The following is a 26,418-nucleotide window of genomic DNA, read 5'->3' as shown; positions in this document are numbered from 1 at the left end:
GGCCAGTGTCACAGAAGTGAGGACAGAACATTAACCCATGTAAAGAAAACAAACACGCGGTTCACCAGCCCCTGAAATCTGAGTCAAGGACCCAGTCTTCACCAAAGCATCTCAAACTTGGGAAAACAGAGCGAAAGGTTTAGCTCTCAAGGTGCCTGTCCTTTCTTGCCCAGTTTCCTTCCAACCACCTCTCCTGTTTCCCGTCACACAATACTGGGAATTGATCGGTTGATGGAGGGTGTTAGGCCTGACACCACCAGCAGAGGGCACAAGTTATCCAGTGGAAACTACATCAGAAAACTTGGTACTAGTGATTTCCCATCCTTTCCTTCAGAAGAGAAACTCTTTTGTCTTTTCTGTTTGGACACACATTAGTGCACAGTAAGGGTTTAGAGTGAAGAGCACACTGCTGAAGAAAAATCTGGAATGAAAAGCTAGTCAGCTAAGTTCCCCTTGAACCAAAACAGAAAAACACTGGCGCAATCCCTGTGATTCAATATACACACAGCATCGTCTGGAACAGACAGCAGGGTTCTCATGACTCTGTCCCTAGATAAAGAGTTCTGTTATCCTGGTGTCATTTTAGCCTGATTATTTGTGGGGCGAGGGGTTGGTTAGCTTCACCTAGGAGTTTATGAGTGGTTAAGGCAATGTGGGTGGTTTCATTCTTCTAGATGAAGAAAATGTCAAAATGAGGGTGAATGTACCTGTGGCGACAACGGCGTAGAAACCTCATTATTTTTCGAGCAGCCTGGTCCTGCTTTTTGGTTAGCAAACTGCTCCTGAAAAAGCCAGAATATGAATTACTGTCACAAGAATGGTGCTGTGAAGTTTCGTGTGTGAAAGCTAAAAGCAAATCAGTGGTGCGAGAGAACTTTTAACCCAACAGTTCATGTAGCAAATCCAACAGCACAAGCCTGTCTCACTGATTTGAGTCTGGGCATCACTGGGAGAGATGGAATGAGGGGAGTGCAAATGCTTTCACCACTCAAAGGGAGACAACGGAAGGACTGAAAATAAGATATCCTGTTACTACTCCTCAAGTCTCTATAAGCTCGATTTGTTGAAAATGGAATTAGACAGACACTCATTTGCCTGTGTTTGGGCTTTCTCAGTTAAGACATTCATTCTCTCTTGGGCTATTATTTTAAGACTTTTTTTTTTTTGATTCTTTACTGAATTTGTTCAATAAAGAACTGAAGAGCTGACTCATTGGAAAAGACGCTGGTGCTTGGAAAGATTGAAGGCAAAAGGAGAAGGGGGCAGCAGAGGATGAGATAGATAGCATCACCAACTCAATGGGCATGAACCTGAGCAAAGTCTGAGAGACAGTGAAAGACAGAGGAGCCAGGTGGGCTGCAGCCCATGGAGTCACAAAGAGTAGGACACAACTTAGCGACTGAACAACAACAAATTGAACTGGTTATCCCTACTGCTTCTACTTTATGGGTTTTTTTTTGGGGGGGGGGCTGCAAGGCATGTGGGATCTTAGCTTGCTCACCAGGGAATCGAACCTGCACCCCCTGCATTGGAAGGTGAAGTTTTAACTACTGGACCACCAGGAAGTCCCTAGGCTGTTTTCTAAACTTTTGTCACTGTATTTTCTAGTGCTAAAACTCTTCATGACTCTCTACAAAATGGAATAGCTCAGCTCTACTTACTTTCCCAAGGTCTTGGGTCTCATGTGCACCCGCGCACTGTGTGCTAAGTCCTGTCCAACTCTATGCGACCCCTGGACTGCAGCCCACCAGGCTCCCCTGTCCAGGGGATTCTCCAGGCAGGAATACTAGAGAGGGTTGTCATTTCCTCCTCCAGGAGATCTTTCTGACCCAGGGATCGAACCCACATCTCTTTTGTCTCCTGCACTGGCAGGTAGGTTCTTGACTACTGCGTCACCTGGGCGGCCCCAGTTGACTATATTACGGTGCCACCTTTCTGAGTAGGAACTGTGGTCCTTGCAGGTTCTGATACAAATTAAAACCTGGTGGGGCACCAGAATGATTGGGTGGGGAGTGGAGAGAGACAGAAGGAGCTAAATGGACCAAACTGGGCAAAGGGCGCAGGTGTAACTATGGTAACACAGCCTCTAGACTGCTCTGGGAGGAAATCACTGAAGGACGCTTTGCTCCCCGTACAGACAGACCCGCACATCTGCAAGGGGCTGCTCTTTTGCCCGAGTCGGGGTTCTCCTGGCTGCCCCCAGACCTCCACCCACCTGAGCTTCTGCTGTACGATGACTGCTGTCCGGCGTGCCTGCCGTCTCTTGCCACACTTCTTATAACTCCGGTAGAACTTCTGGATTAGCACAGCGGCACGCCGGCTCTGCTGGAACTTTTTTTGTTCGTAGTAACTCCGGAATTTGCTCTGGATCAGGATGGCAGCCTGGGTCATCTTTTTGTAAAGTGCATACTGTGGGGGCACAAGGAGAAGCAGAGCAGTAACAAGGGGGGCCACACAGGCGGGGTGCCCTCCGAGCCACCCGGCTGAGGATGGCAGGAAGGAAAACTACTTTGCTCTTTCTCTTCTGGTTTTCATCATAAAACAGGCAAATGAGGCTTCTTTCCACCTACCTTTCCAAAATGCAAACTGTTACTTTAAGAATCGCCTTCAGACAATGCACTGCTTTAAATGTGTTTTCCCCCACCTCAAATATCAAAACTGCTTACCCTTCTTGCAAAAAAGTTTTAACAGCAATACATTGAGACACTTGAGTTGAAAAAACATATTTAGGAATTAAAATTTAATGATTTTGTTTGTTTGTTTTTTGCTTTGGCCAAACTGCTTGGCAGGTGGGATCTTAGTTCCCGACCAGGGATTGAACCCGTGCCCCCTGCATTAGCAGTGTGGAGTCTGGACCACCAGGGAAGTTCCAGGAAGTAAAACTTTACATGTTGAAGATGAATATTTCCTATCTGATTTGGAAACATTTTTAATTAATCCTTTTTGGATGCTTCCCAATTCCTGCCAAACACAAATCCACTTAGCAGGCAGCATCTGACTTCTAACTAGCAGTTCCACGTGACATATTTCTGAGTTACAAGGTCCCAAATACAAGGCTTATCATGAAACGCTGACACCTTTAAGCCACTTTAACCTGCAAAAGATTAATGCTCGTCAGACCAACACAGGGGTGAAGCATGAAACCTGGAAGGTGGCCCCAGAGCCGGGGACCACTTAGGAGCCAGTCCCTGCGCCCTCCGGCCAGCCTGCCACAGAGATGGAAAGTGAGGCACGAAGGCATGCTCAGGGAGAATGAGTCCTCTTCCCTGCCAGGCACGAAAAAAACGCAGAGCTCTGCAGATGTTAGCGAAGGCTCTGTCCAGCATGCTAACCACTTAGACTATGGCTCCAGGGACCAGAAGTCACAAGCGAAGGCTCTGCTCACAAGAAGCCAACTTACCACGAGAGGGACAAGTGCTCCTCAGAACACCCCTGTGCCTAAGCTAAGTCTCTCTCTGCATGTAGGAGGTAGAGTGAGGGGCAAAAACTGACTTCTCAAAAGGTTCCAGACACAGGGCCCTACTACAAGAACCCTCTTGAGTCTTATCTGATCCACTTGACATTTTCATCTGGCCCAAAGTCTTTCAAGACAAGGGTGCTGCATCCCACAGTGTCTCCATGACCTTGGCCTGCGTGCTCTGCATGGTCAGAACCTTGCAGACACAGCGCAGCACAATGGGAAACAGGTAAATTTCCTTGGTGGCTCACTGGGTTCACAGTAATTATCTTGGATGGATTGCTTAGATGGACACTGGCCAAGAAAATGTCCAAAGACTGTTTGCTGAAACCCACTCCAACAGCATAACCACGTGGTCCCCAGAGGATAGATGTGCTGTGGTGAGGTGGCTGGGTGAGGGGGGGATATGCCTACTGAATGACCGTGCCATCCTAATGGCCCCTTCTCATAGTTGGTGATGGGTGTGAGGTTTGTGACTCTGGTGGAATGGTTTGTGAGAGGACTAGGGTGTGTCATTACCTTCAAGGCTATCCATGTCAGCTTGGGGGAGAAACAGAAAATACAAGATTAATGTTAGATTGCTGAATAGAAGGAAATGAAAAACCAGAATCAGAACCAATGAAATGCCCAACCAAAGAAAGAAAGAAAAAAAGGCAATCTGACTATATTCATACCTTTCATCTTCCAAAATACTTGTCTTATATTTGCCAGTATTTTTTTTAAAATGCCTTCCATCTTTCTGGTTGTAGCCAACACTTCTTTGGGTGGGGATTAAAAAAAACACAACTAAAAAACTCACATTTTGGAATAAACTCCTGCTGTAATCAAAGACTTGAAACTCTGAGTATTGCTCTTCTTAAAAAGAAGTCCTCTCACCAAACAAAAGCCAGGATGGTTCCCAACAGGGACTGTGGTGTCAGCGTTTACACAATAAACCTTCATTTTCTGGGATCATGAACTCAACTGGCTATAAGCTGAAGACACTCCCCCCTTTCCCTTCACAATTAAGGCTTAGTCCTAGAGAAACCTGAGAAAGTGGCAATCCACATGAGGCATCAAGCAAATCTTAGAAATAATAGAGAGAACAGAATCCTGATATTCTGTGTGGCTGGTATCTACCTCAGCATTTATTATTCCTTAAACAAAAGTGTAAGACCTACCAAAAGCACAACCTAAAAAATGGTTCTACTAATAGGACTGAACTTTACCGTATGAACCAGTCAAAATGTAATTCAGCACTTTTTTAATATCACTACCTAGGTGGTTAGAAAGGTCTAATGTTTACTTAATCTCTCTGAGTCTTGGCCTCTTCACCTGCCAAATGGAAATAAAATTGTTTACTTCAGATATTTTTGTAAGGAGAAAATGAAATGATGAGTCTGAAAGATCTAAGGTATATTAGGCGTTCTCTGAACAATTCCCTTCCTGTCTGATGAGAGCTCTGTGACCCTGCAGGTCATTTCACAAGCAGTAATACTGAACAAAAGAGTAATTCAGGTGCTCCTCTTACAACGCTTAACTAAGGAATGCTCAGTGTAAGATACTCTGGGCTTCTTTCCATTTTCAAATATTTTTTTATAATTCTTCATTTTACACTGGGTAAGAAAAAGCCAAAAAGGAAAAGTGGCTGAAGGTTATGTGATGTGTATGATTCAAGGTCAACGATAACAACCAGCACTTACCTTCTCCCATCACCATACCAAACCTCCTCAAGCTCTTTAATTACTAATGAGCTTATAGGCAAAATGACTCACATAGAGTCTCACTTCAGACCCAAATAGCTTCCTCTGTATCAGACCAACACTGCAGGAAGTGATATCACTAAGAGGTCAACAGTCCGAACAAAAATTATTTTGTGGCAGTAGTTGCAGACAATTTTTTGTTTGTTTTTCCTTTTTTTTCCCCTCTTTTGGAACATTTTCCTAAGGTCTTTAACCAAGGTGACTCGAAGCCAGTCTTTGGGTCAGGCATCGGATGCCGTGCTCTCTGCCAAATATCACACAGGACTCCCCATGCCTGTTAGGATGCTGTATGGGTACGACGCATTCACAAGCTGGCTCACCTGTTTATATTTTCTGTAACAACGCTGAATGACAGCTGCTGCCACTTCCTGCTGCTCCCGTAAGGGTCGGCCCTTCAGGGGAAAGCAAGGCAAGAAAAGAAAAAATGATACAGTATAAGAAATGCAGCTTTCCCAAGACTTCAATGGAATGACCACTCATTTCATTGACTTTCTCAGAACTGAGACGCGAGGTTTACCAAAATATGACAAGTTAATGTCAGGATAAATTAAGAAAAATGAGTTTACAGAATACCTCTCTGATTATTCTGGCTTCTAAACAGAACTATCGTATTTGGATGTTAGGAGGACTAAACAACAGTCGAAGGATTTAAAGAACTAGGTATTGTGCTATTTGTCTTTATAAGTTGTTGCTCTGCTCTGTCCTTCCTAAGATAACACTAAGTCCTCTACTTCTGGGTCAAAGATTGATGGCTTATAACACCTCCCTCTTGTTGTTGCTTAGCTGCTAAGACATGTTTGACTTTGCAGCATGATGGACTACAGCATGCTAGGCTTCCCTGTCCTTCACCCTCTCTCAGATTTTGCTCAGACTCATGTCCAGGGAGGTCAAAGACTCCTCTGAGAAATTGTGGAAGGCTCTGGACCTTGCCCATCAAAAACACACATACAGAAACTTCACCATAAAATTTTAGGAGTTCATGGGCAGCCAACAATCAGTCTCCAGGCCTCCAGCAAGAAACCCTCACTCCAGGTCATACAGTCCTTGTGGCAGCAATGTCAACTTTGTATTAACTAAATAATGGATATCTATTATTACTCTGACAGTAAGTTCAGATGGTAATAACCATCGCATTACTGGTTAGTTTTATTCCACTAAAGTTTCTGACAATTCTTAATAATCTCATGTGACCTAATTATAGAATCTTTATTTCAAATTATAAACTCAGAAATAAAAAGAAATGGCATATATTTCAGTTTGAATGAGTCTGACTTTTCCCTGATCACAAGAGGACTCTGTTGTCTGTTTTTTTTGTTTTATTTTTGCTTTTTTAAGAAGTTCTTTATTTTTGGCTGCAAAGCATGTGAGATCTAAGTTCCCTGACCAGGGATTTGAACCCTCGCCCCCCTGCAGTGGTAGGATAGAGTCTTAACCACTGGATCACCAGGGAAATCCCTAGGACTCTTGTTGTCTTTTACCTTGTATTTCCGGAAAGCTGTCTGGACAAGCCTGGCCGCTTCATAGAGTTCTCTCTGTTCGTGATCAGACAGGGTCAGCTGAGCAAATTCATTCTCCACCTTCTCACTGGTGGATGCACTCAGGAACTCAGACCAGTCTGCTGCAGAGGGAAGGCTGGGCTTCTCAAAAGTTATTTCACTGACTGGTGAGCCTACAGGGCTCAGGCTGGTATTAGAAGAAGGGGTGAGAGGCTCATTATATGCACTTCTGAAACAAAAGAAGACATGAGGGAGAGAGGCTGGTGATTGGTCTGCAGGATTCATCACACACTGGTCAAAGAGACAAGATGGTACCCACTGTGGACCATGAAGGATACACTTCTACTCAGTCCAGAGAGATGCTAAGGAGACTCCGGGTGTCCTTCAATTAGTAACTTCATGCTGAGCACCTGTTATGAGTTCAGTACTGGGCTAAGTGCTAAACCCAGTAAGTCCACTATCCAACGTGAAGCTTCGGTTGAACTGGGGAGAACATGCTATGACACATTACACTCTGCCGTGGCAAGAAAAATCACAGCAGATATGAGGAAGAGAGAGGTCCTTGAAAGAGGCAATGGAATCCATCCTAATGCTTCCTTCCTTCCTTGATAAGGGCATCCACTACCCAGATCTCCTCAGATCCAGTGGGTCTCCTGCGCCTCCAGGTAAATCCAGGAACTTGCCCTGGGGAGAGGCCCATGGACTTTACTGACCTGATCTGGGCAGCATTTGGCAGATGGTCTACGTCAGCCAGGTAACCGGCCAGCCAGCTCATGGTACTGCTAATGGTGGCCGCATCTGTCCTTTCCAACGCCGGGGACTCCATGGGCACAAAGTTCTCCTGCTTGATCCGCTCAGGTGTGGCTTCAATGATGTGCTCTGCCAAGGTCATCATGTTCACCTGGAACCCGGAGGTCACAGAGCACTCAGGTTAGGATGGGGCCCTAGAAGCCAGCCAGGCCTACCTCCCACCCCCTACCCGGGAAAGAGAAATGAAGGAGGGTGAGCTTACATGTCAGTCCAGAGCCCTCCGAAATTACCTAAAGGTTTTACATGATTCACTCACATATGCTGAGATCCCAGATCTGAGGATCTCCAAAAATCAGCTCGGTCCAAAACCTTAAGTCTTTGAGAATATCTGGCTTATGCCTACTTTCTACTCTCAGCTAGGCTCAACTGATTAAGGATACTAAGGCCTGGGCAGTTCTAGAGGACGTGGTCATGTAATTATAGTGATATGGCTGGTTACCTGACCACTTGTTTAGCTGCTGAATCGTGTCTGACTCTGTGACTCCCATGGATTGCAGCCCTCCAGGCTTCTCTGTCCATGGGATTTCCCAGGCAAGAATACTGGAGTGTGTTCCCACCTGACCACTACGCTCACCCCCCCCACCCACACTTTGTCCTGCCCAGGGAACCCTAGTTTTGTAGAGATCAGCAAAGAGCCAAAGCCCAGGGGACAGCTGGTGACTAAGATAAGCCACCCGTCCTGATCCTCTTCTGTTTCCCACCTTTCTGCACCAAGGCGGGGATCTGTGACCAGCCTCTGGACAGGGAGACTGTACACAAGTCTGCTGGGAGATATGTAGGCAGAGCTTATGCTTTTCCCGGTGAAAGGTGCCCGATGCACCTGGCCCCACCGCTCTTCTCCTGCTCTGACCTCAGCCAAGCTCAAGAAGCCACATCATGGTCATAAAGCAACAGGAGTGAAGAGAAAGGCCAAAAAGAACAGAAAGAAAAAAAAAAATCCAGGTCCCTGATGGCATTACTGAGTTACCAAACCTCTGGACTTGTACAAGAAAAAGAAATCACACTCTTATTAAGCCACTGGAGTCAGGCTGCTGACACAAGCATCCCAAAATAAATTCCTAACAGATACATTTAGGAATCCTCACAATGAGTCTAGAGTAGATCTATTCGATTAGAATCAGAGATACGAGCTTGGTTTTAAAAGTTTTCTTGCACATCTCTTGAAAATGGAAGTTGAAATACAGCAGTTTTTAAGTGAACTGAAAATGTTCAGAAAGGATCTATACAAAAAAGATTAAATGCTTATCTTACAACATGCGTGAACGTCACAAATATTATGCTGACTGAAAGAAGCCAGACACAGAATGTAACGGTTTATGATTCTATTTATATAACATTTCAAGAAGCAAAATTCTAGGGGAGGGAAATCAGATCCATAGGGCTGGAATGGGGGCAGAGGTTGACCGCAAAGGGGCACAGGGAACTTCTGTGGGGGAAGGAAGTATTCTAAATGGGATTTTGTGATGACTGTGAATTTTGTACAAACTCACAAGCATTCATTATGTTGAACACTTAAAATAAATGAATTTATGGTTTGTAAGTTATACCCCAATAAAACTGTTAAAAAATACTTATCTTGGGTAATTTTCGATATTGTCAACAAAGAATTGTAACAGGAATACAAATGAAAACATTTAGGGAAGAAATATCACAGCTTTTCTTCTCCTCCTACATTGACCGTCTTGACTGGTGACTCAAACAGGAGGAAGTAAGTCCTACCTTGATTCTTTTCCCATGAAAATATTAAAAAGTGGAATTTCTGGAGACTAAAGAGGTTTTAACTATCTCTCCCAAATCCTCCATTTCATAAAACTGGGTTAGTATAAGAACACCTTAACATTGTAAGTGCAATACTCTGAGATACTAAGTAGATGATTTCTTAGTGTGACACCTACAAAAGGCGATGAAATTTAAATGACTTTAGGGCTTTTTATTCAAATGACATTGGAATTTTATTAAAATTCTCTTTGGGTTCTAATATATGAGCAGTTTTCACAAATGTGCTTGGCTATCTCAGAATAATGATATGTATATTTATCACGTGTATTCAAACATCTACAAAATTATACAATCATATATTAAGTATATATACTAAATCAAACTTTCTAATTGTATTGTCAATTTTTTTCATTTTCTCTTCACATATACCTCAGCTGACAACTTTTGAGATAGTTGCGTTAGTGTCATACTATGATTGTGGTTCTGGTACCACATTTGTTTGTATTTATTTGCTTTAATATTTAGAAACTATGTTGTTAGGTGCACAATGGTTCATTATGGTCATATCTTTTTGATAAATTGTATATATATATAATATTTGCCTTAATTATACTTTTCGTCTTTTTGCTTTTTATACTCTTCTGTCTGTTACATCTTCACCTGTCACTTCATTTTCATCCTTTCTGCTTCATTTTAATTCTGTCTTTTACAAATAGTATATAATACACTTTGCTTCCTTTTCTTTTTATCCAGTCTGAGAATCTTTTAATAGAATTAACAGTTTCCAGAGTGGGAATGACTCATGTTTGAAAATATTCCTATAATATTATATTTCAGAGTATTATTTTTGTTGTTGCTTTTTTCCTTATTACCAATTTATGAACTTTTCCCAAGTGAGCCAAATTTTCTTTTCCCCCACTTTAAGTGACTTAGAAACCCTGAGCCTGTTTTGACACTATCTACTAACTTGACATTTCTAATAAGCATATTTCAGTCCCTGGTTTTCAGGCCCAGTTCAGAATATTTGCTTCATGAGTGGCCCAAGTGAAGAAGACAGTCCACTCGTCTTATACATAAGCCCAGACTTTGAATCAGTCACTGGTGGGAAAATAACAAGACCTCTAGGAAACTGGCAGTAAAGATCAAGGAAGTGCGGATGGACGAGCCAGCCCCTGCAAGCTTACCTTCTCCGCGCTCACCTGTATGTCATCCACGGGCTGTGGGCACTCCTCACCCTCTGTGCCATCACGGTAGGACCCCAGCTCGGCGTTCACCACCTCTCTGTTAGCCATCATCAAGACACTCATGGGTTCCCGTGGACGCACCTGTGAAGGTGCTGCATCCTTGCCTACACTGGTCCCCTTCGGATTTCCAGTCACCTGTACTGTAGACACACCAATGTAAAGATCTTTGGGGTTCCATTTTACTACCGGCTGGGATGCAGAGGCGTGGAGGAATCCTGCAGTCTCTGGAGTGGGAGGGGAGATCTCCCGGCTGTAGTCCCTCAATCCTTCACTGGGGCTGATTGTCTCGGGGACAGGCTGCTTAGAACTAGGGCTTTGCTTCCTGATATTTGGCTGTTCCAGACTCAGTGCAGTGGACAGCAGCTTCTCCTGCCTTGCCTGGAAGTACTCGGGGTTCAATTTATGCTTTTTGGGAGCTGGATAATCTTTGTGGCTCTCACTGCTGTAGTAATTAGAGGGTTCAGACCGAGGTCTTCTCAGCTCTGAAAAGTACAGTAGAAAGGACAGTCAGGACAGATGGTACAGTGAGGAATGCTAAAGAATTAACACGTTCTCTATGCCTGAGAGACACAGAGTGCAAAGCCAGAACTCAAGACGCATCCCTAATGTTTACTTATTCCCCAGCAGTATATACTGTATTCAAATAATCCTCCTCCAAAATTTGTAGTTCTTTCTCACATTTACATAGTTTTTTTTTCCCCCCCAGTTTTAGGGGTGGGATGGGCGAACAGGGTTGGGGGAAGCACTAGGCATTCTAACAGCTAAAAGGAAAACTAGAAACACTAAAAAGAAAACCCCAAACCCTTAAATGTATGTGAACATCCTACAGACTTTTCCGAGGGTAGTGGCATGACAACAAAAGGGGAATCCGCCAAGTGCTGAGATGTCACCATTTAGGACTCTTACCTGGGTTGGTACTTGCGATGACAGTGACCCCTTTGGGTATTTCTGGGGAGTTGATGGCTTCGCTGTGCCACTGGCTCACCCAGCTCTCCGTGCTAGGCTCGTCGCCTGAAGGACAGTGAACTCTGGGGTTCTGTCCCAGCTGAGCCTGCTCATCCCTCTGCAGGTGCTCCAGACACTCTGCTAACTTCACGTGACCCCGTGACCTGGCAATTCCCAAAGGCAGCCTTCCTAGAGAGTCTGGAATAGAGATGGCCCGACGGTCCCACTTGTACAGCACGACAGCTGCTTCCAAGTGCCCGAGAGCACACGCCCACATCTAAAAAAACAGAGAGACAGAGCGCGCTTCCTCAATATGAGTTTAAAAAAAAAATCTTATTTGACTTCTGCCACTGCTGCCAATTGACAAATTGGTCCTTGGCAGCAATCTCAACGGTGCCATAAAACATTTCCGTTACAAAGTGGCTCCGATATATGTCATGTATTAAAGAGGGTGAACACAAAGGGAGCCAGGCATATCCCTATGCCAGCCCAGAAGAACAGTTTGGGGAACAAACAAACCCATTTCTTACCAGAGGAGTACAGGAGAAGTGGTCTACATTCAAGGGGTCGACCTCCAGTTCCAAGTCAATGCTGTCTGCATGCTTTGTGCTGGAACAGAGAGCATCACAAGTTACTGCACAGAGAAAGTTTAAAAATACCACAACATTATAAAACCCACAGAGATGAAACCAAAGCATGCAGCCAACATTCCTGATGGGAAGAAACCAAGTCCCGAGTTTCCTAGGTGGTTTGGATGCTCTGTTCTGCCAGGAGCCAGGAGGAAATGAAAAGTCCAAAGTTTACTTTAGCATCTCGCTCAGTACTTCTTGGGCAGAAGTTCACAGAACTCTGTGGAACTGTCCTCAGAGAGGCTCCTTTGCTGTGAGGATCCCAACCTCCCTGAATGGCCAGATTTCCGTCCACCACTGGACACACTCAGAGAAGTGCCTCCTGACGGGTGGAGGACACCGGCCTTACCGCCACTTGATGAGGGTCTGGATGAGGGTGGCGTAACCCTGGGCAGCGGCCAGGTGGAGGAGGGTCATCCCACGGAAAGTCTTTGAGTGGATCAGATGCTTGGACTTTGCCCAGCAGGCTCGGCTCATCATCTTCTCACACACGACAACCACGCGGCTCTCGAAGCAGCTGCCCAGTGTCCCGGGGCCGGACGCGCACTGCAATGAGACAGCACATGTTCCGATGACCGGAGGCCCAAAGGCCCACCACCATGTCAGCCTTCAGATGCCAGAGCGGGGAGAAACTCTTTGTGATTAGCAACTGAAAACAGGAAGCACAGAACTGAAGATAAGGAGACATCATGAAAGGGAGACAGAACATGCTGAGCCCAGCTCAGCAGCACACCCACAGCCGGGCACACAGGAATCTTCCACAACTCTATGGGCATCAGTCTGTCTACTGCGGCTGACAGTGTGATTGTGAACTCCGTGCTGATCCAGTTCAGGGAAAGCATATACTATGAAACAAACAAAAATGTGGCCTAGCCTCCCGGGTGATGTAATTAAACACTGTAGACAGGAAACTGGCAGAGGAAAGTGAAGCAGGTAACTTTCTTAATGCTTCTAGGGAAGTGGGGTTAAGGGGGTGCTGCCTGGACCACTGACTCCCCAGCTCCTTCTGGAGAAGAACTGTCACTTGGGGATTTTTCTCCCTAAAGAAGAACTTCAAAATATCCAATGACATATTTGCAACTGCATGGATGGACCTTACAGTGAAATAAGTGAAATAAGTCAGAGAGAAAGACAGGTATATAATGTATATACTGTATGTCACTTATATGTGGAATCTTAAACAAAAACCAAACACATAGACGGAAAGCCTTCTTGACTTCATGGATCCTGAGAACAAACTAATAGTTACATGCAGAGGTGGAGGGTAAGAGGTGGGCAAAATAGTGAAGGAGTCAAAAGATGCAAACTTTCAATTATCAAATGAATAAGTCCTGGGGATGTCATGTACAGTATGGCAACTAAAGTATATAACACTGAACTGCATATTTGAAAGTTGCTAACACAGCATATCTTAAAGGTTCTCATCACAAGAAAAAAAATTATAAGTGTGATGACAGAAGTTAACTAGGCTTATCATGGTGATCATCTGGCAATGTACACAAATGCTTAATCATTCTGTTGTATACCTGAAACTAATATGATGTTATATGGCAACTACAGCTCATTTGAAAAAATAAATTTAAAAAATCCAGGAATAATCCAGTCCTTTATAGAAAGCAAAAAGGAGACTGGGGAAGGCATTAGAGACTTCCAAATTCAAGTGTTATTACAGTATTAACAACAACAGAGGCACATGGGAAAGAGAAATTCACTCATTTTAGCCACATGGCTTTCTTCTCTTTGTTGCAAGGAAGTTGTACAAGAAGAAAAATAAAATCAAAGTTAGTAACCTCAACAGTTTGTCTGAGTCTCTGTGATAGGTTTTTTTTTTTTTTTATGAAATTTTATTCAGAATCCCCAGCATCTAAACAAATGACTAGCCTCAAATACCATCTGTGTTTGTCTACAATATTTTCTTTTTAAAAATTTTTTATTGGGGTGTATATTTTATTGGGGTATATTTTATTGTTTTACAATGTGGCGTCAGCTTCTGCTATACTGCAAAGTGAATCATCTGTATGTTTATATATATATATCTCCTCTTTGTGATAATTTTATGTTTCACACTCTCTCTCCCAAACAAATGGCACTCTGGTCCAATTCTCATTTCTGGTGTTTTTTAAAGATTTTTTTTTTGATGTGGACTATTGAAGTCTTTATTGAATTTGTTTCAATGTTGCTTCTGTTTTACTGCTTTGGTTTTTTGGCCGAGAGGCATGTGGGATCTTAGTTTCTTGACCAGGGATCGAACCTGCACCCCCTGCAGTGAAAAGTGAAGTCTTAACCACTGGACCACCAGGGAGGTCCTGTCTCTGGTCATTATTTTAAGTTATTTTGTCCAGTAACGAACCCCATGAAATACTGTTGTTCCTCATTGTTTTTTTTTTTTAATGTAGAAAACAAACGCCTGTAAAAATTTTTTTAAATACCCAGAAAACAGCTATAATGTCACCCTCACTAGAAATGTCATGACATGTTAGAGGAATGTAGTCAGGCAACCCTGACCTGCTGCAGAATGGCCTTGACGCGAAAGACCGAGGCAGGGCTGCTCTGTATACACCAGGCAGACGCATTCGGGGCACGTGGAAGTCACCAGGTAGGGAACAAAAGGAATTTTTTTTTTTTTTTTTTGCATTAACAAGACCAGCTACATCTCTATCACATAAAGTGGAGAGATATTCCTTGACGCCAACTTAAACTGATTAAAGAGTATTCAGTAGCAGTTAATATGGGATCAAATAACAGGCCAGGGGCCAAACAGCTGAGCTATACAATGGACATTACACTCCAGTCCCTTTCTGTAGCCTTTGCCAGTGAAAGAAAAAGGGCTTTGTGGGACTCTCTTATTTTAGCCATGAGATACAGAGTAAACAATGTTTACTTCTTCTTATAAAACAGTTGTGTCAGGTGGACAAGAAGCCTTAATATTTTACTTTGTGCCAAGTCTTTCCTTGCCCATTGATTTCTGAAGACAGGTGAGAAATAAGAAAATTTTCCAAAAAAGGTTGATATTTTTGGGAGGGTGGTGGTACTTTATGCTTTGTTTTCATCTATTACTAAAAATATTACTAACACTTGATATTTACAAGTCTCATAAAACTCAAAATGTTCACTTAAAAATATGAGTGTTCAGGGAAAATCATAATCTTGAAGGGAAAGAGGGAGAATTAGGTAATGACTCAGTGGGGAAGGTGATAAACCCCATCGGTCCCTCTACCTTTATTCTAGAGTCTCCTGGAAAAAAAAAATGTCTACCTAGGAGACTTTCCCAAAATGAAGCTCCTACAAGAAATTCATATAAAACTCTCAAGACTACCAGGACTCTAGTATTTGGTGATTTCCCTGTACCTGACAACACTAATTCATCCCTCACGGAATTGATGAAAAAGCATCTGTGACAATGACGGAATGTTAACGTTGTTCTATTGTTCTCTACTGAAAAAGCACAAACACAGTTTCTCTGGGTCCTGTTCCGATTGAACTCCTGGAGTTTATAAAAGTCTTATGAATTACTGAATTCAATTACGGTTTCTATTTATACTTAAGATAGAGATAGAACACAAGATACAAAATAGGTTCTAACTGGACTCTGAGCCCAGCAGATCTGAGTCATCGTTTGGCCTCTGTCCTGTCGCTGGATGCCCTCCCTCCTGCTGGCAGGTAACTGCGGTGACTTCGGAGATCAGCAGGTGATTTAAAGCTTAGGAAGGTGAACAACTGAGAAGGCCCGCAGTCCAAGGCTTCTTCCCTGTTGAACAGACTCAAATACCCAGAAGCACAAGGACTACAAGCGCCCGGCCCTGCCTTCCGCCTCATCCAGGAAGCGCGCCAGCAGAAGAGAAGCGGCTTGTGGCCGCCTGCCTGGCTCTCCCCGGTGCAGCGCGGAACGTCGGGAAGGCGGCGGCCCTCCGAGACGCGCACCTGGGCCTGGCCGCCTCCGCTGCTGCTCCCCGCGCCCCCGCCGCTGCTGCCTCCGCCGCTCCCCGGCTTGTGCTGCTGCGGCCCGGTCATCTCTGCCATCCTCCTCTCCATCTGCTCCAGCCGCTCCAGGATGGACATCCTGAACTGGTTATCTAGGGCAGAACATGGAAGGGTGAGGCTGTGTTCCCAAAGAAGGGGCATTAACCTGTGGCCCAGTCTAGCCTGTAGGACGGACATCTGAGATGGTCACCGAGTCAACCCGATCACCGGGCTTTGTCCAGGCTGGTGGTCGCCCTGACACCTCACAAGACTATACCGCTACCGCAGTCCAAGTTCTCAACGAAAGGAACAGAAAACCTCTTTCTGTCAAGGTTCTGGTTTCAGGCTCTGGGACCCCATTTCTTTGTCAAATTCCCCAGTGGAAACCCTGAAGAGAGATCTGGTGGACAGGGCCCTAGAGCAAACAAATGTAATGAACACAATTTAAATCGGTAGAAGAAAGCAATCATTGGGACTTCCCTGGTGGTCCAGTGGTTCAGGATTTGCCTGGCAATGCAGGGGATGCTGGTTCAATCCCTGATCGGGAACTAAGTTCCCACCTGCTGTGGACCAACCGAGCCTGTATGCCACAACTAGAGAGCCCTTGCATTGCACTGAAATATCCTGCATGGCACAAGGAAGATCCCTCGTGCCGCAGCGAGGACCCAAAACAGCCAAATAAATAAATAAAATTTTTAAAAAAAGCTCAAGTTCTTCATTTAAAAATAAGGAAGCAAGCGATCACTGTGAGAAAGAATATACACAAATCCACACACATATAGCTATATATATATATATATATATGAAAGTCATACCTGTTTTACCCAAACACTGAAAAAAAAAATTTATTTTCTGATCCAGGCTCTAGCTGCAAACACACACACATATGACAGCTGGCGTTAGGTAAGAGTTATGCAAAGCCCTGAGGCAGAATGTTCAAGGAGCAGAAGCCATTCGACTGGACGACACCAGAGAGGACAGTAGAAGATGAAGTTGGAGAGGTGAGGAAGGACCAGACAGGGAACAGTTAGAACCCTGGCTGTGCCATATGATAGTTGTATAACTCTAAACAAACTCTTTGGTGCCTCAGTTTCCTTAACTCTTAAATGAGCATAGTAACGGTCCTTATCTCCAAGGGTTGCTGAGAGAATTTAATGAATTAACAGATTTGTAAATGCTCAGGACATGGTTAAGTCCCAGACAAGGGTGCCAGCCATCAGCATCATCTTGTGGCAAGGGAATAAAATATCTTGGGAAATTGATCAACCTGCTGTAACAATGTAGCTGTCACTCGAATTGCTAATGGAGTCGCTATTTTCAAAACACAGACATCTGAATCATGAAAAGGAGTATCCTGGAGAAGAAATATTTTATCAGCCTCCCTTGTCATCCAGATTATAAGTCCTGACACCAGGGAGTAAATAGTACTGCTCCACAACTAAGACTGTGCACCACAACAACTGAAGCCGAGTGCTGTGACCACTGAAACCTGTGCCAGGAGCCCAGGCTCCACCACGAGAGAAGACACAGCAATGAGAAGCCTGCACACCACAACTAGAGAAAAGCCCCTGCAGCAACGAAGACCCAGCACAACAAAAAAGGGCACAGGGAACACTCTGTGCACTAGTCACCCATGAAATAACTTTAAAACATTAACCTGTGAACCCTCATGACCATCAGGTGAGTCAGGTCTGCCGTCCTCATCTTACAGACTAAGATACTGAGGCATTCATGTATGCAAATAGCATCTGACTCTTTGTGACCCCACGGACTGTAGCCTGCCAGGTTCCTCTGCTCATGGGATTTCCCAGGCAAGAATACTGGACTGAGTTGCCATCTTCTACTCCAGGGGATCTTCCCAACCCAGGGATTGAACCCATGTCTTCCAGGTCTCCTGCATTGGCAGGTGGGTTCTTTACTACTAAGCCACCTGGGAAGCCTGACTGGGGTATGAGAAGACACTTTATCTATCGGTCTCCATGACTCAGAGCTTGGCCACCAGGTGCTAAAATCAGGAAGGGAAAGTCATGGGAAGAGAAGATGCACAAGAGTTAGCTGATCTTACCCAGGGAACAGAACTTTTTCTCAAAGTCAAAAGGTAGTAAGCACCTGTTTCAGGGGCAAATTTTCAATACTGAATGTCAAATTGATCTCACTTTCCTAAACCACAGAAGCAGAACAAGGAAGGCTGCTTTGCAAGAACCATGGTATTATTTTCTTAGTAAGCTATTTCCAGGAACACTACCAAAGGAAAAGTCTTCCTCTTTAAAAGAGAAAGGTGACATCTTTCCCCCCAATTTCGTACAGACTGACAAACTCTTGAGACCCCTCTAAGCATCTCAGTGGCATGGTCACAGATGGGGGCTCAACCCTGAATGAATATCTGCTTGTGATGCAAGGAACATGGCTCATCATCCTGGGATCACTGATGGGAAACTTCTGAGCTGGTCCCAGAACCCTTTCTCTATGCCCTCTCCACTAGAAAATGGGAATTTTGCAGAATGCAGCACTCATCCATCTGAAGCCAACAGAAGACAAAGAATTTTACCTTTTAAAAGACCATGAACTCAAGCAGAGCAGCAACTATCCTTCAGGTACGTTTTTAAACTCTCCTTGCTTCTTCCTGATCCTGCCAGCCAGATAACCACCCAACTCTGAACGCATGCAGAGAGCCTCATGCAGACTGCCGAACTAGCTTAAATATCCTGATGGTTTCTTCTGCCAGCCTGCAAATCTTGTGTCTCTTGAGTATCCGTTTAGAATCTTTTCGCTTCTTTTGGAGCTTGGTTTGCACTGGTCTGGAGCACGGTGGCCAAGATTAACATGCCATGTCATGCCACCAGGGAGAAGGGCATGCCACGTGGCTGTGCTCTGCCTGTCGAGGTGGTTCTGTTTCAGCTGCACTGATCACAGTGCAGGCGGCCCTGGTTTGCATCCCCAGCCCATCCCCTGTCCAAGTCCCTGCCAACGCAGCTGTCTGTCAAAACCGAATGACCCTACAATCCCACTCCTGGGCACAGGTCCAGGGAAAAACATGATTTGAAAGGATACATGCACTCCAGTGTTCACTGTACCGCTGTTTACAATAACCAAGACATGGAAGCAAACTAAATGTCCATCAACAGAGGAATGCATAAAGATGTGGTACATATATACAACGGAATATTTTACTCAGCCATTAAAAAGAATGAAGTAATGCCATTTGGAGCAACATGGATGGACCTAGAGAATATCATACTGAGTGAAGTAAGTCAGACAGAGGAGAAGTATCATAAGACATCTCTGATATGTGGAACCTAAAAAGAAATTATACAAATGAACTTACTTACAAAACAGAAAGATCTGCAGACTTAGAAAAATACCAACTTATGGTTGCTGGAGGGAAAGGATAGTTAGGGAGTTTGGGATGGTCATGCACACACTGCTTTATTCAAAATGGATAACCAACAAGAACCTATTGTATAGCACAGTTTGGGGGAGAATGGATACATGTACGCTGAATCCCTTCCCTGTTCAACTGAAACTATCACAACATTGTTAATCAGCTAAAACCCAGTAAAAATAAAAAGTTTAAATTTTGAAAAAAAAATATATTAAGGTCGGGGGAAAAAACACTAAGTCACCAGTGCCCTGTCTGCCCCAGGGGTCACTGGCTCCTGCTCCCAGACTGCGTGTGCAGTGCCGGCCCCACAGGGGACTGTGAGTCAGTCTCATGTTATCAAGCTGTTCTAAGAAGCACTTAGTGAAGATACTCAGAAGCAGTTATTTATCTCTTAAGAAAACTGTATCATGCAGAAGGGCATCACTGAGCCTACTGACTCCAAATAGGGGAGGTGGTGATGATTAAAATAAGAAACAATTGAGCTGGCATCCTGGAGCATCAGGACCATGGTACCCCATAGACCAGGAATCAGATCACACTTCCTTCATCATCTTAAGATGATGGTCTACACCTCTCCATGACTGGTAAGTCAAGAGCAACAACGTGATGCTAGTTTTGGCTTTATAGCTTTATTAGTTAAACATTTATTGTAAGATACTCAGCAAATTCAGAACTATCTCTCATATTAATTGTGTTGCTGTTGTTGGCTAGTCATTCAGTTGTGTCTGCCTCTCTGGACCACATGGACTGCAGCATGCCAGGCTTTCCTGTCCTTCACCGTCTCCCAGAGTTTGCTCAAACGCATGACCACTGAGTTGGTGATATCATCCAACCATCTCATCCTCTGTTGCCCTGTTCTCCTCCTGCATTCAATCTTTCCCAGCATCAGGATCTTTTCCAATTAGTTGGCTCTTCACATCAGGTGGCCAAAATATTGGAGCTTCAGCATCAGTATTTCCTGTGAATATTCAGGGTTGATTTTGACTGGTTTGAAATCCTTGCAGTCCTAGCAACTCTCAAGAGTCTTCTCCAGAACCACAAATTGAAAGCATCAATCCTTCAGCACTCAGCCTTCTTTATGATCCAACTCTCATATCCATATATGACTACTAGAAAAACCATAGCTTTGCCTATACGGACCTCTGTCAGCAAAATGATGTCTCTGCTTCTTAATATGCTATCTAGGTTTGTCATAGATCTCCTTAATATGCTATCTAGGTTTGTCATAGCTTTCCTTCCAAAAAGCAAGCATATACATCTTAATTGTGTATTATTGGATAAAGGTAATATAATTACTTAGAAGCAAAAGACTTCTGATTAAAAACTAGTTATAGATCCACTTATTCATGTGCAAATATTTATGGAGCACCTACTGGGTACCATGAAATTAAAAGATGCTTGCTCCTTGGAAGAAAAGTTATGACCAACCTAGACAGCATATTAAAAAGCAGAGACATTATTTTGCCAACAAAGGTCCATCTAGTCAAAGCTATGGTTTTTCCAGTAGTCATGTATGGATATGAGAGTTGGACTATAAAGAAATCTGAGCGCCGAAGAATTGATGCTTTTGAGCTGTGGTGTTGGAGAAAACTCTTGAGGGTCGCCTGGACTGCAAGGAGATCCAACCAGTCCATCCTAAAGGAAATCAGTCCTGAATATTCATTGGAAGGACTGATGCTGAAGCTGAAAGTCCAACACTTTGGCCACCTGATGTGAAGAAGTGACTCATTGGAAACGACCCTGATGCTGGGAAAGATTGAAGGCAGGAGGAGAAGGGGACGACAGAGGATGATGGTTGGATGGCATCACTGACTCAACGGACATGAGCTTGGGTAAACTCCACGAGTTGGTGATGGACAGGAAGGCCTGGCATGTTGCTGTCCATGGGGTTGCAAAGAGTTGGACACGACTGAGCAACTGAACTCAGTCCTGGATACCTGGGTACCAGGTACTGGGGGATGCCTTAGTGAGGAGATGCCTGTTTTTCTCTGTTGACCAACAAATAATTTCCGCAGCCTGAAAGCACCTGAGTTGTTGGATTAATGCAGTGTGGAAGCAGGGAGGAGAGAACAATGTGTGGATGGAGGGTACTGATGACTGTTTGTCCCAGTCTCATCCATGATGTTTCAAACAAAGCCAATGGTGATGCAGTTCTGAGGGCTTGCAAGCCCCGTCCTTGGGACAGTCTGAGGGAAGTGATCAGACTGCTCCCTCGGGAGACCCCGGCTGCACGGACAGCAAGCCGAGAGCGCACGTTTCCTGGAGCACGTGAGCCTCCAGGGGTGTGTGCTTCTGCCCAGCCCAGTGGTGCTTGGGTGTCCGCAGGCAACAGAATCACCTGCAGGGCTTCCTGGTGGGCCCAGTGGTTTTGTGTTGGTTTCTACATCTACTTGCGGTGCCCTCGTCACGTGGGCTTTTCTCTAGGTGTGGAGATCAGTGGCTACTCTTGCTTGTGGGCTTCAGTGACTGCGGAACACGGGCTCAACAGCTGTGGCTCCCAGACTCCGGGGCACAGGTTCAACAGTTGTGGGGCATGGGCTCAGTCGCTCTGTGGCATGTGGGATCTTTCCCCATCAGGGACCGGACCTGTGTCTCCTGCGTTGGCAGGTGCATTCTTTACCACTGAGTCACCATGGAAGTCCCTGGTTGTTGGTGTTGGTGCTGGTTTTGGTGTTGGTAGGCTTGGGTGAGCCCAGATGTTGCATTTCAAGTAAGTTCTCAGGCGATACTCTGGTTTGGGACCATATCTTGAGGACTGCTGCTCTAAGACCCCATCCTCCCTCCACAAGAATGAACTCTCTGCCCAGTGTCTGTTAAAGAAAGACCCCAGGACTATCTGCTCCAGCAGAGACACAGGTTCCCACCCAAGGTGGACACATGAAATGTCACCTCCTGTACATCATGCAGGGATACCCAGTAGCTTAGCAGTAAAGAACCTGTCTGCTCTGCAGGAGCCGTGGGTTTGATCCCTGGGTCGGGAAGATCCCCCGGAGAAGGAAATGGCAACCCACTCCAGTATCCTGGCCTGGAGAATCCCATGGACAGAGAAGCCTGGCGGGCTACAGTCCATGGGGTCGCAAAGAGTCGGCCACAACTGAAGCAACTGTGCATGCATGCACATACATCATGGCAGGTCCCTCCACGTGGGCTCCAACAGCATCAGCTGCACATCTTCTCAAGCACACGGCCAGTTCACACCTGACAACACTTGAAAACGATTTGAAATACACCTCCCTGCCCTGCTTCCTGCAACTAATCAGGCACTACTTTCTCAACCTCACCAAACCTTACCTCTTCATTGCTCTCTCCTCTCTCAGTGGGATGTCTTCCCAGGTGTGTTTTTGTCTCCTGATTTTTTCTAAAGCAGTTTATTTACTTGGATGGCTTCAGGGGATGAGATGGTTCAACTGCCATGCAGCAATTCCTTCCCACCACATTCAAGACACGTGCACCCACCTACCTGTACCCCAGATGAAAGGTAAATGATGCTGATGGCTTTGTAGCCAGTCTGGCTCACGATTCATTCCAAGCCTCTTTATGAGCCTGTTCGACCTGTTTTTTGTTTGCTTGTTTTAGTAGAAACAGCATTTCTAGACTAAGCAGTGATGAAAGAGTAGAAGAACACTAGAGTAGAGAGAAGGGCTACAGGTTTAATCCTATCACCGTGTGACTTTAGAAAAATTACGATCACTTTGCATCTCAATTTTCTCATCCATAAAATGAGAATATCACTGTTTATCTTATTGTTGCCTATGAGGATGATGAAACAAAGTGAACTTTTAAAAAAGTGGTCAGATTCTCTTAAGTCTGAATTATTATTGGGGCTTCCCAGGTGGCTCAGATGGTAAAGAATCTGTGTGCAATGCAGGAGACCTAGGTTCAATCCCTGGGTCAGGAAGGTCCCCCGAAGGAGGAAATGGCAACCCACTCCAGTATGCCTGCCTAGAGAATTCCTTGGACAGAGGGGCCTGGTGGGCTACAATCCAGGGGGTCGCAAGAGTCAGACGTGACTTAGCAATTACACCACCACCAATTAACATTTACCTAAAATTTCTAAACAATACCAAAGTTTTAAACACATACACACAAAAATTTCATGAAATCAGATACCCACAGTATGCTCCAAGTTTAGGTTTGTGATTTGTGGCTGTCAAAGTGAAGAATCCCAAGTGTTTGGGCATCTAATGAAAGGAACTGACTGTGTCAGGAACCAACAATTACCCAGACTCAGGCTCTCGGGATTCAGCCACACCTACTGTCACCTACAGATTTTGTACAACTCACTTTAAATCTGGGAACTGAATGGATTTTCACATTGAGCAATAAAACATGAAGCAATTTCTGGCTTTATATCAGATAATCTGGTTTAAAAAAAAACTTGAATCCCTCCCCTGTGACCCACAAAATAAAAATGTCAGGTGTTTGGCAGGAATTGGGTCTTTGCTGACAACCTTGGCTAACTGTTTAGGGGTCCTCTCATGCTCACTGGTCTCCAAAGTGACCAGGAATGTCATATGCTTTGGGGTCTTGGGGTGATGCCCATCTTTCTCCATATCCACTTGGCGACCTTATTTTTCAGGGTGTGGCTCAAACATCCTTTCAGATTTATTATTCGTAGCTATCACTGAGCATCTACATGGGCTAGACATTCCACAAGTTTTATTTTTAGTCCTGGAAACAACTCTGATTTTCCTCTCCCTTTAACAGATGGGGAAGCTAAGGCTATGAAAATGTGTCATTTACCCAAGGTCATGAGCATCAGCACAGGGACCTGAGCACAGGTTAGACTCTGAACCCACTTCCTAGTCCACCCAGCAAGCCTCCATGTCCTGCTCTGTGTCCTGAGAGCACTCAGCAAATGAACCTGTCGTTCTTTATTTATCTGGCCGCATCAGGTCTTAGGTACTCGGGATCTTCCATTACTTCCTGCGGCTGAGTTGCCCCAAGACATGTGTGATCTTAGTGACCCAACCAGAGACTGAACCCAAGTCCCAGGCACTACACGGCAGATTCTTCTTTTAAGTTTTTCTAAAAAAAATAATAATTTTAGTTTTTTAAATTAATTTAATTTAAAGAATTAAAAAAACTATTTACGGCTGCACTGGGTCTTTCTCTAGCTGCGGCAAGCAGGGGCCACTCTCTAGTTGCAGTTCAAGGGCTTCTCACTGTGGTGGCTTTCCTCATTGCAGAGCATGGGCTCCAGGCTCGCGGCTTCAGCAGCTGCGGCACACAGACACAGCAGTTGTGGCACACAGGCTTAGTTGCTCCGTGGCATGTGGAATCCTCCCGGCCCAGGGACTGAACCTGCGTCCTCTGCATGGCAAGGCAGATGCCCAACCACTGGACCGCCAGGGAAGTCCCTACAGGTACTTTCTCACATGTGTCATTTCTTCCAGAACGAGCTTTCTGCAAGTCTTGTACCCTTGGTACCAGATCCAGAGTGGGTAAACCCTGTCAGTGGGAAGGAATATCATGTTCTAATTTAAGCTCCTTCAGAAGCCAGACTTCTGAAGTTTGATGGATGAGGTCAGCCAAACTCTGGAACAAGGGCTCCAAGTGACCTCTATTCTCCACAGTGGGCTCCAGGGGGCTTTATACCCACTAGCCCATTTTATCCCTTATTCCCAGGGAGAGAAAGAGCATTCAGAATGACTGAAGCCCAGTGGAGCTGTCGTGCAAGCACGTGAGAAAGCTCTAGGCGTTTACCTGGGTGGCTGCCCTTTCCGTGGGGCTCAGGTAAGGAAGTTACGTAAGTGCCATGTGTTGGTGCAAGACTCTGGCAGAAAAGCTGAGGAAGACCTGACTTCTCCATACACACAAGCCGGGATTTCACAGCAATGTCACTTTCCTTTATCCACTGAAATTCCCATTATCAATATGTATCCTCACCTTTCAGGTATTCCCACTTTCCCCAGGGAAATGAAGTATTTGGATCATGGTGCCTGGCAGCACACCTTGACGAAAGGACTGCCTCTAGGTACTTACACAAGTGCTTAACAGGTTCAACTGTTGGAGAAACGGGACATTTTTACTGTGAGACCAAAGAGGTATTTTTGAGAACACCCTCAGAAAGTGGGCATGGATTTGCACAGCCTGAAAATCAACAAATGAATAACATCTGCAACCCCAAGAGCTTGTTATGACAACTGCTCGACCCAGGCCACCGCTGGTCTCGCTGCCAGAGCAGGAGAGAAAGTTTTGCCTTGGCAGGTAAATGAATGAAGGCGCGATCATCAAATACCATCTGCTATTTTAAAACACGTTATTTGTGGCTCTGGCGCACATGTGCCCTCCGGTTGCTATTTGGACCGAGGACCAGAGGCCGTGTCTCCTGTTCCGTGGCCAGCCCTTGGCCATGCTGGCAGGAAGGGCTGCTGAAGCATAAGGAGGCATGACTCCGGCTATTTCTGTAGAGAACTGTAACTGTCACTGAGGAAGCCGCCTGCATTTTGCAGAGGACCTCAGAAGGACGGGAAACACGAGGTCACTTAATTCCTTCCCAGAATCGAGGGGCGGCCAGAGTGCCCAGAGCGGCTCCTCTCAGGAGAGCTGTTGAAGACGTCCAAGTGCAGGGGAGAGGGTGAGGCCCGCCTGGAGATAAGGCACAAGCTGTACCACTCTGATTTTCCAAAGCAACGGCTAAATTTAGCCTTAGGAAAAACTGCCTTCCTCCACTTCTTCACAACTCCCCAACTCTATGGACCAAGACGCCAGAAACAGACATCAGCAAGCCTCTTACGACCGTCTTCACTGGCCGGGATGGGGGATTTGGATTTCTTCCTGGTCTATGGTTCATACTGCTCACAAAGTCAGAGTCTCAGGTGCAACAGGGAAAAAACCCTTTAAGCTGATGAAGAGCGATGAGACGAACTTAGGAGCAGTGCAAAGCCAACCTATAAGGATTTCTCCTTTGAAATCTTTCAGTGCAATGCGAGCAGAGGCCCAGCCTCTATCCTCTAAGCACATAAAGGCTCAGTGGAACCCAAGGAGCTCAGCTGGATCATGACACGGCATCCAGAGTGTAAGAGCACCCG

General features: G+C 45.0%; 1 protein-coding gene across 13 annotated transcripts in view; it reads right to left on the bottom strand.

The window, feature by feature from the left end:
- The window catches only part of CAMTA1 (calmodulin binding transcription activator 1), a 961,599-nt gene that overhangs the window by 16,598 nt on the left and 918,583 nt on the right, over positions 1-26,418 (bottom strand). For 6 of the 13 annotated variants that reach the window (XM_070474225.1, XM_070474224.1, XM_070474222.1 and 3 more), the window contains 11 exons: positions 15,964-16,115; positions 12,392-12,588; positions 11,944-12,022; positions 11,375-11,690; positions 10,424-10,950; positions 7,409-7,596; positions 6,678-6,924; positions 5,520-5,591; positions 3,977-3,997; positions 2,216-2,409; positions 708-782 (listed from right to left, as the gene is read on the bottom strand). In XM_070474225.1, the coding sequence (XP_070330326.1) occupies positions 708-782; positions 2,216-2,409; positions 3,977-3,997; positions 5,520-5,591; positions 6,678-6,924; positions 7,409-7,596; positions 10,424-10,950; positions 11,375-11,690; positions 11,944-12,022; positions 12,392-12,588; positions 15,964-16,115 (2,068 nt within the window). The remainder of the gene's footprint in view (positions 1-707; positions 783-2,215; positions 2,410-3,976; positions 3,998-5,519; positions 5,592-6,677; positions 6,925-7,408; positions 7,597-10,423; positions 10,951-11,374; positions 11,691-11,943; positions 12,023-12,391; positions 12,589-15,963; positions 16,116-26,418) is intronic. The other 7 variants (XM_070474228.1, XM_070474232.1, XM_070474233.1 and 4 more) reach the window with 3 other exon arrangements.

This window comes from Odocoileus virginianus, chromosome 11 (genome assembly GCF_023699985.2).
Source record: "Odocoileus virginianus isolate 20LAN1187 ecotype Illinois chromosome 11, Ovbor_1.2, whole genome shotgun sequence".
NCBI classification, from domain to species: Eukaryota; Metazoa; Chordata; class Mammalia; order Artiodactyla; family Cervidae; genus Odocoileus; species Odocoileus virginianus.
The sequence above is the reverse complement of the archived record's forward strand: the minus strand, read 5'-3'. Positions and strand labels throughout refer to the sequence as shown.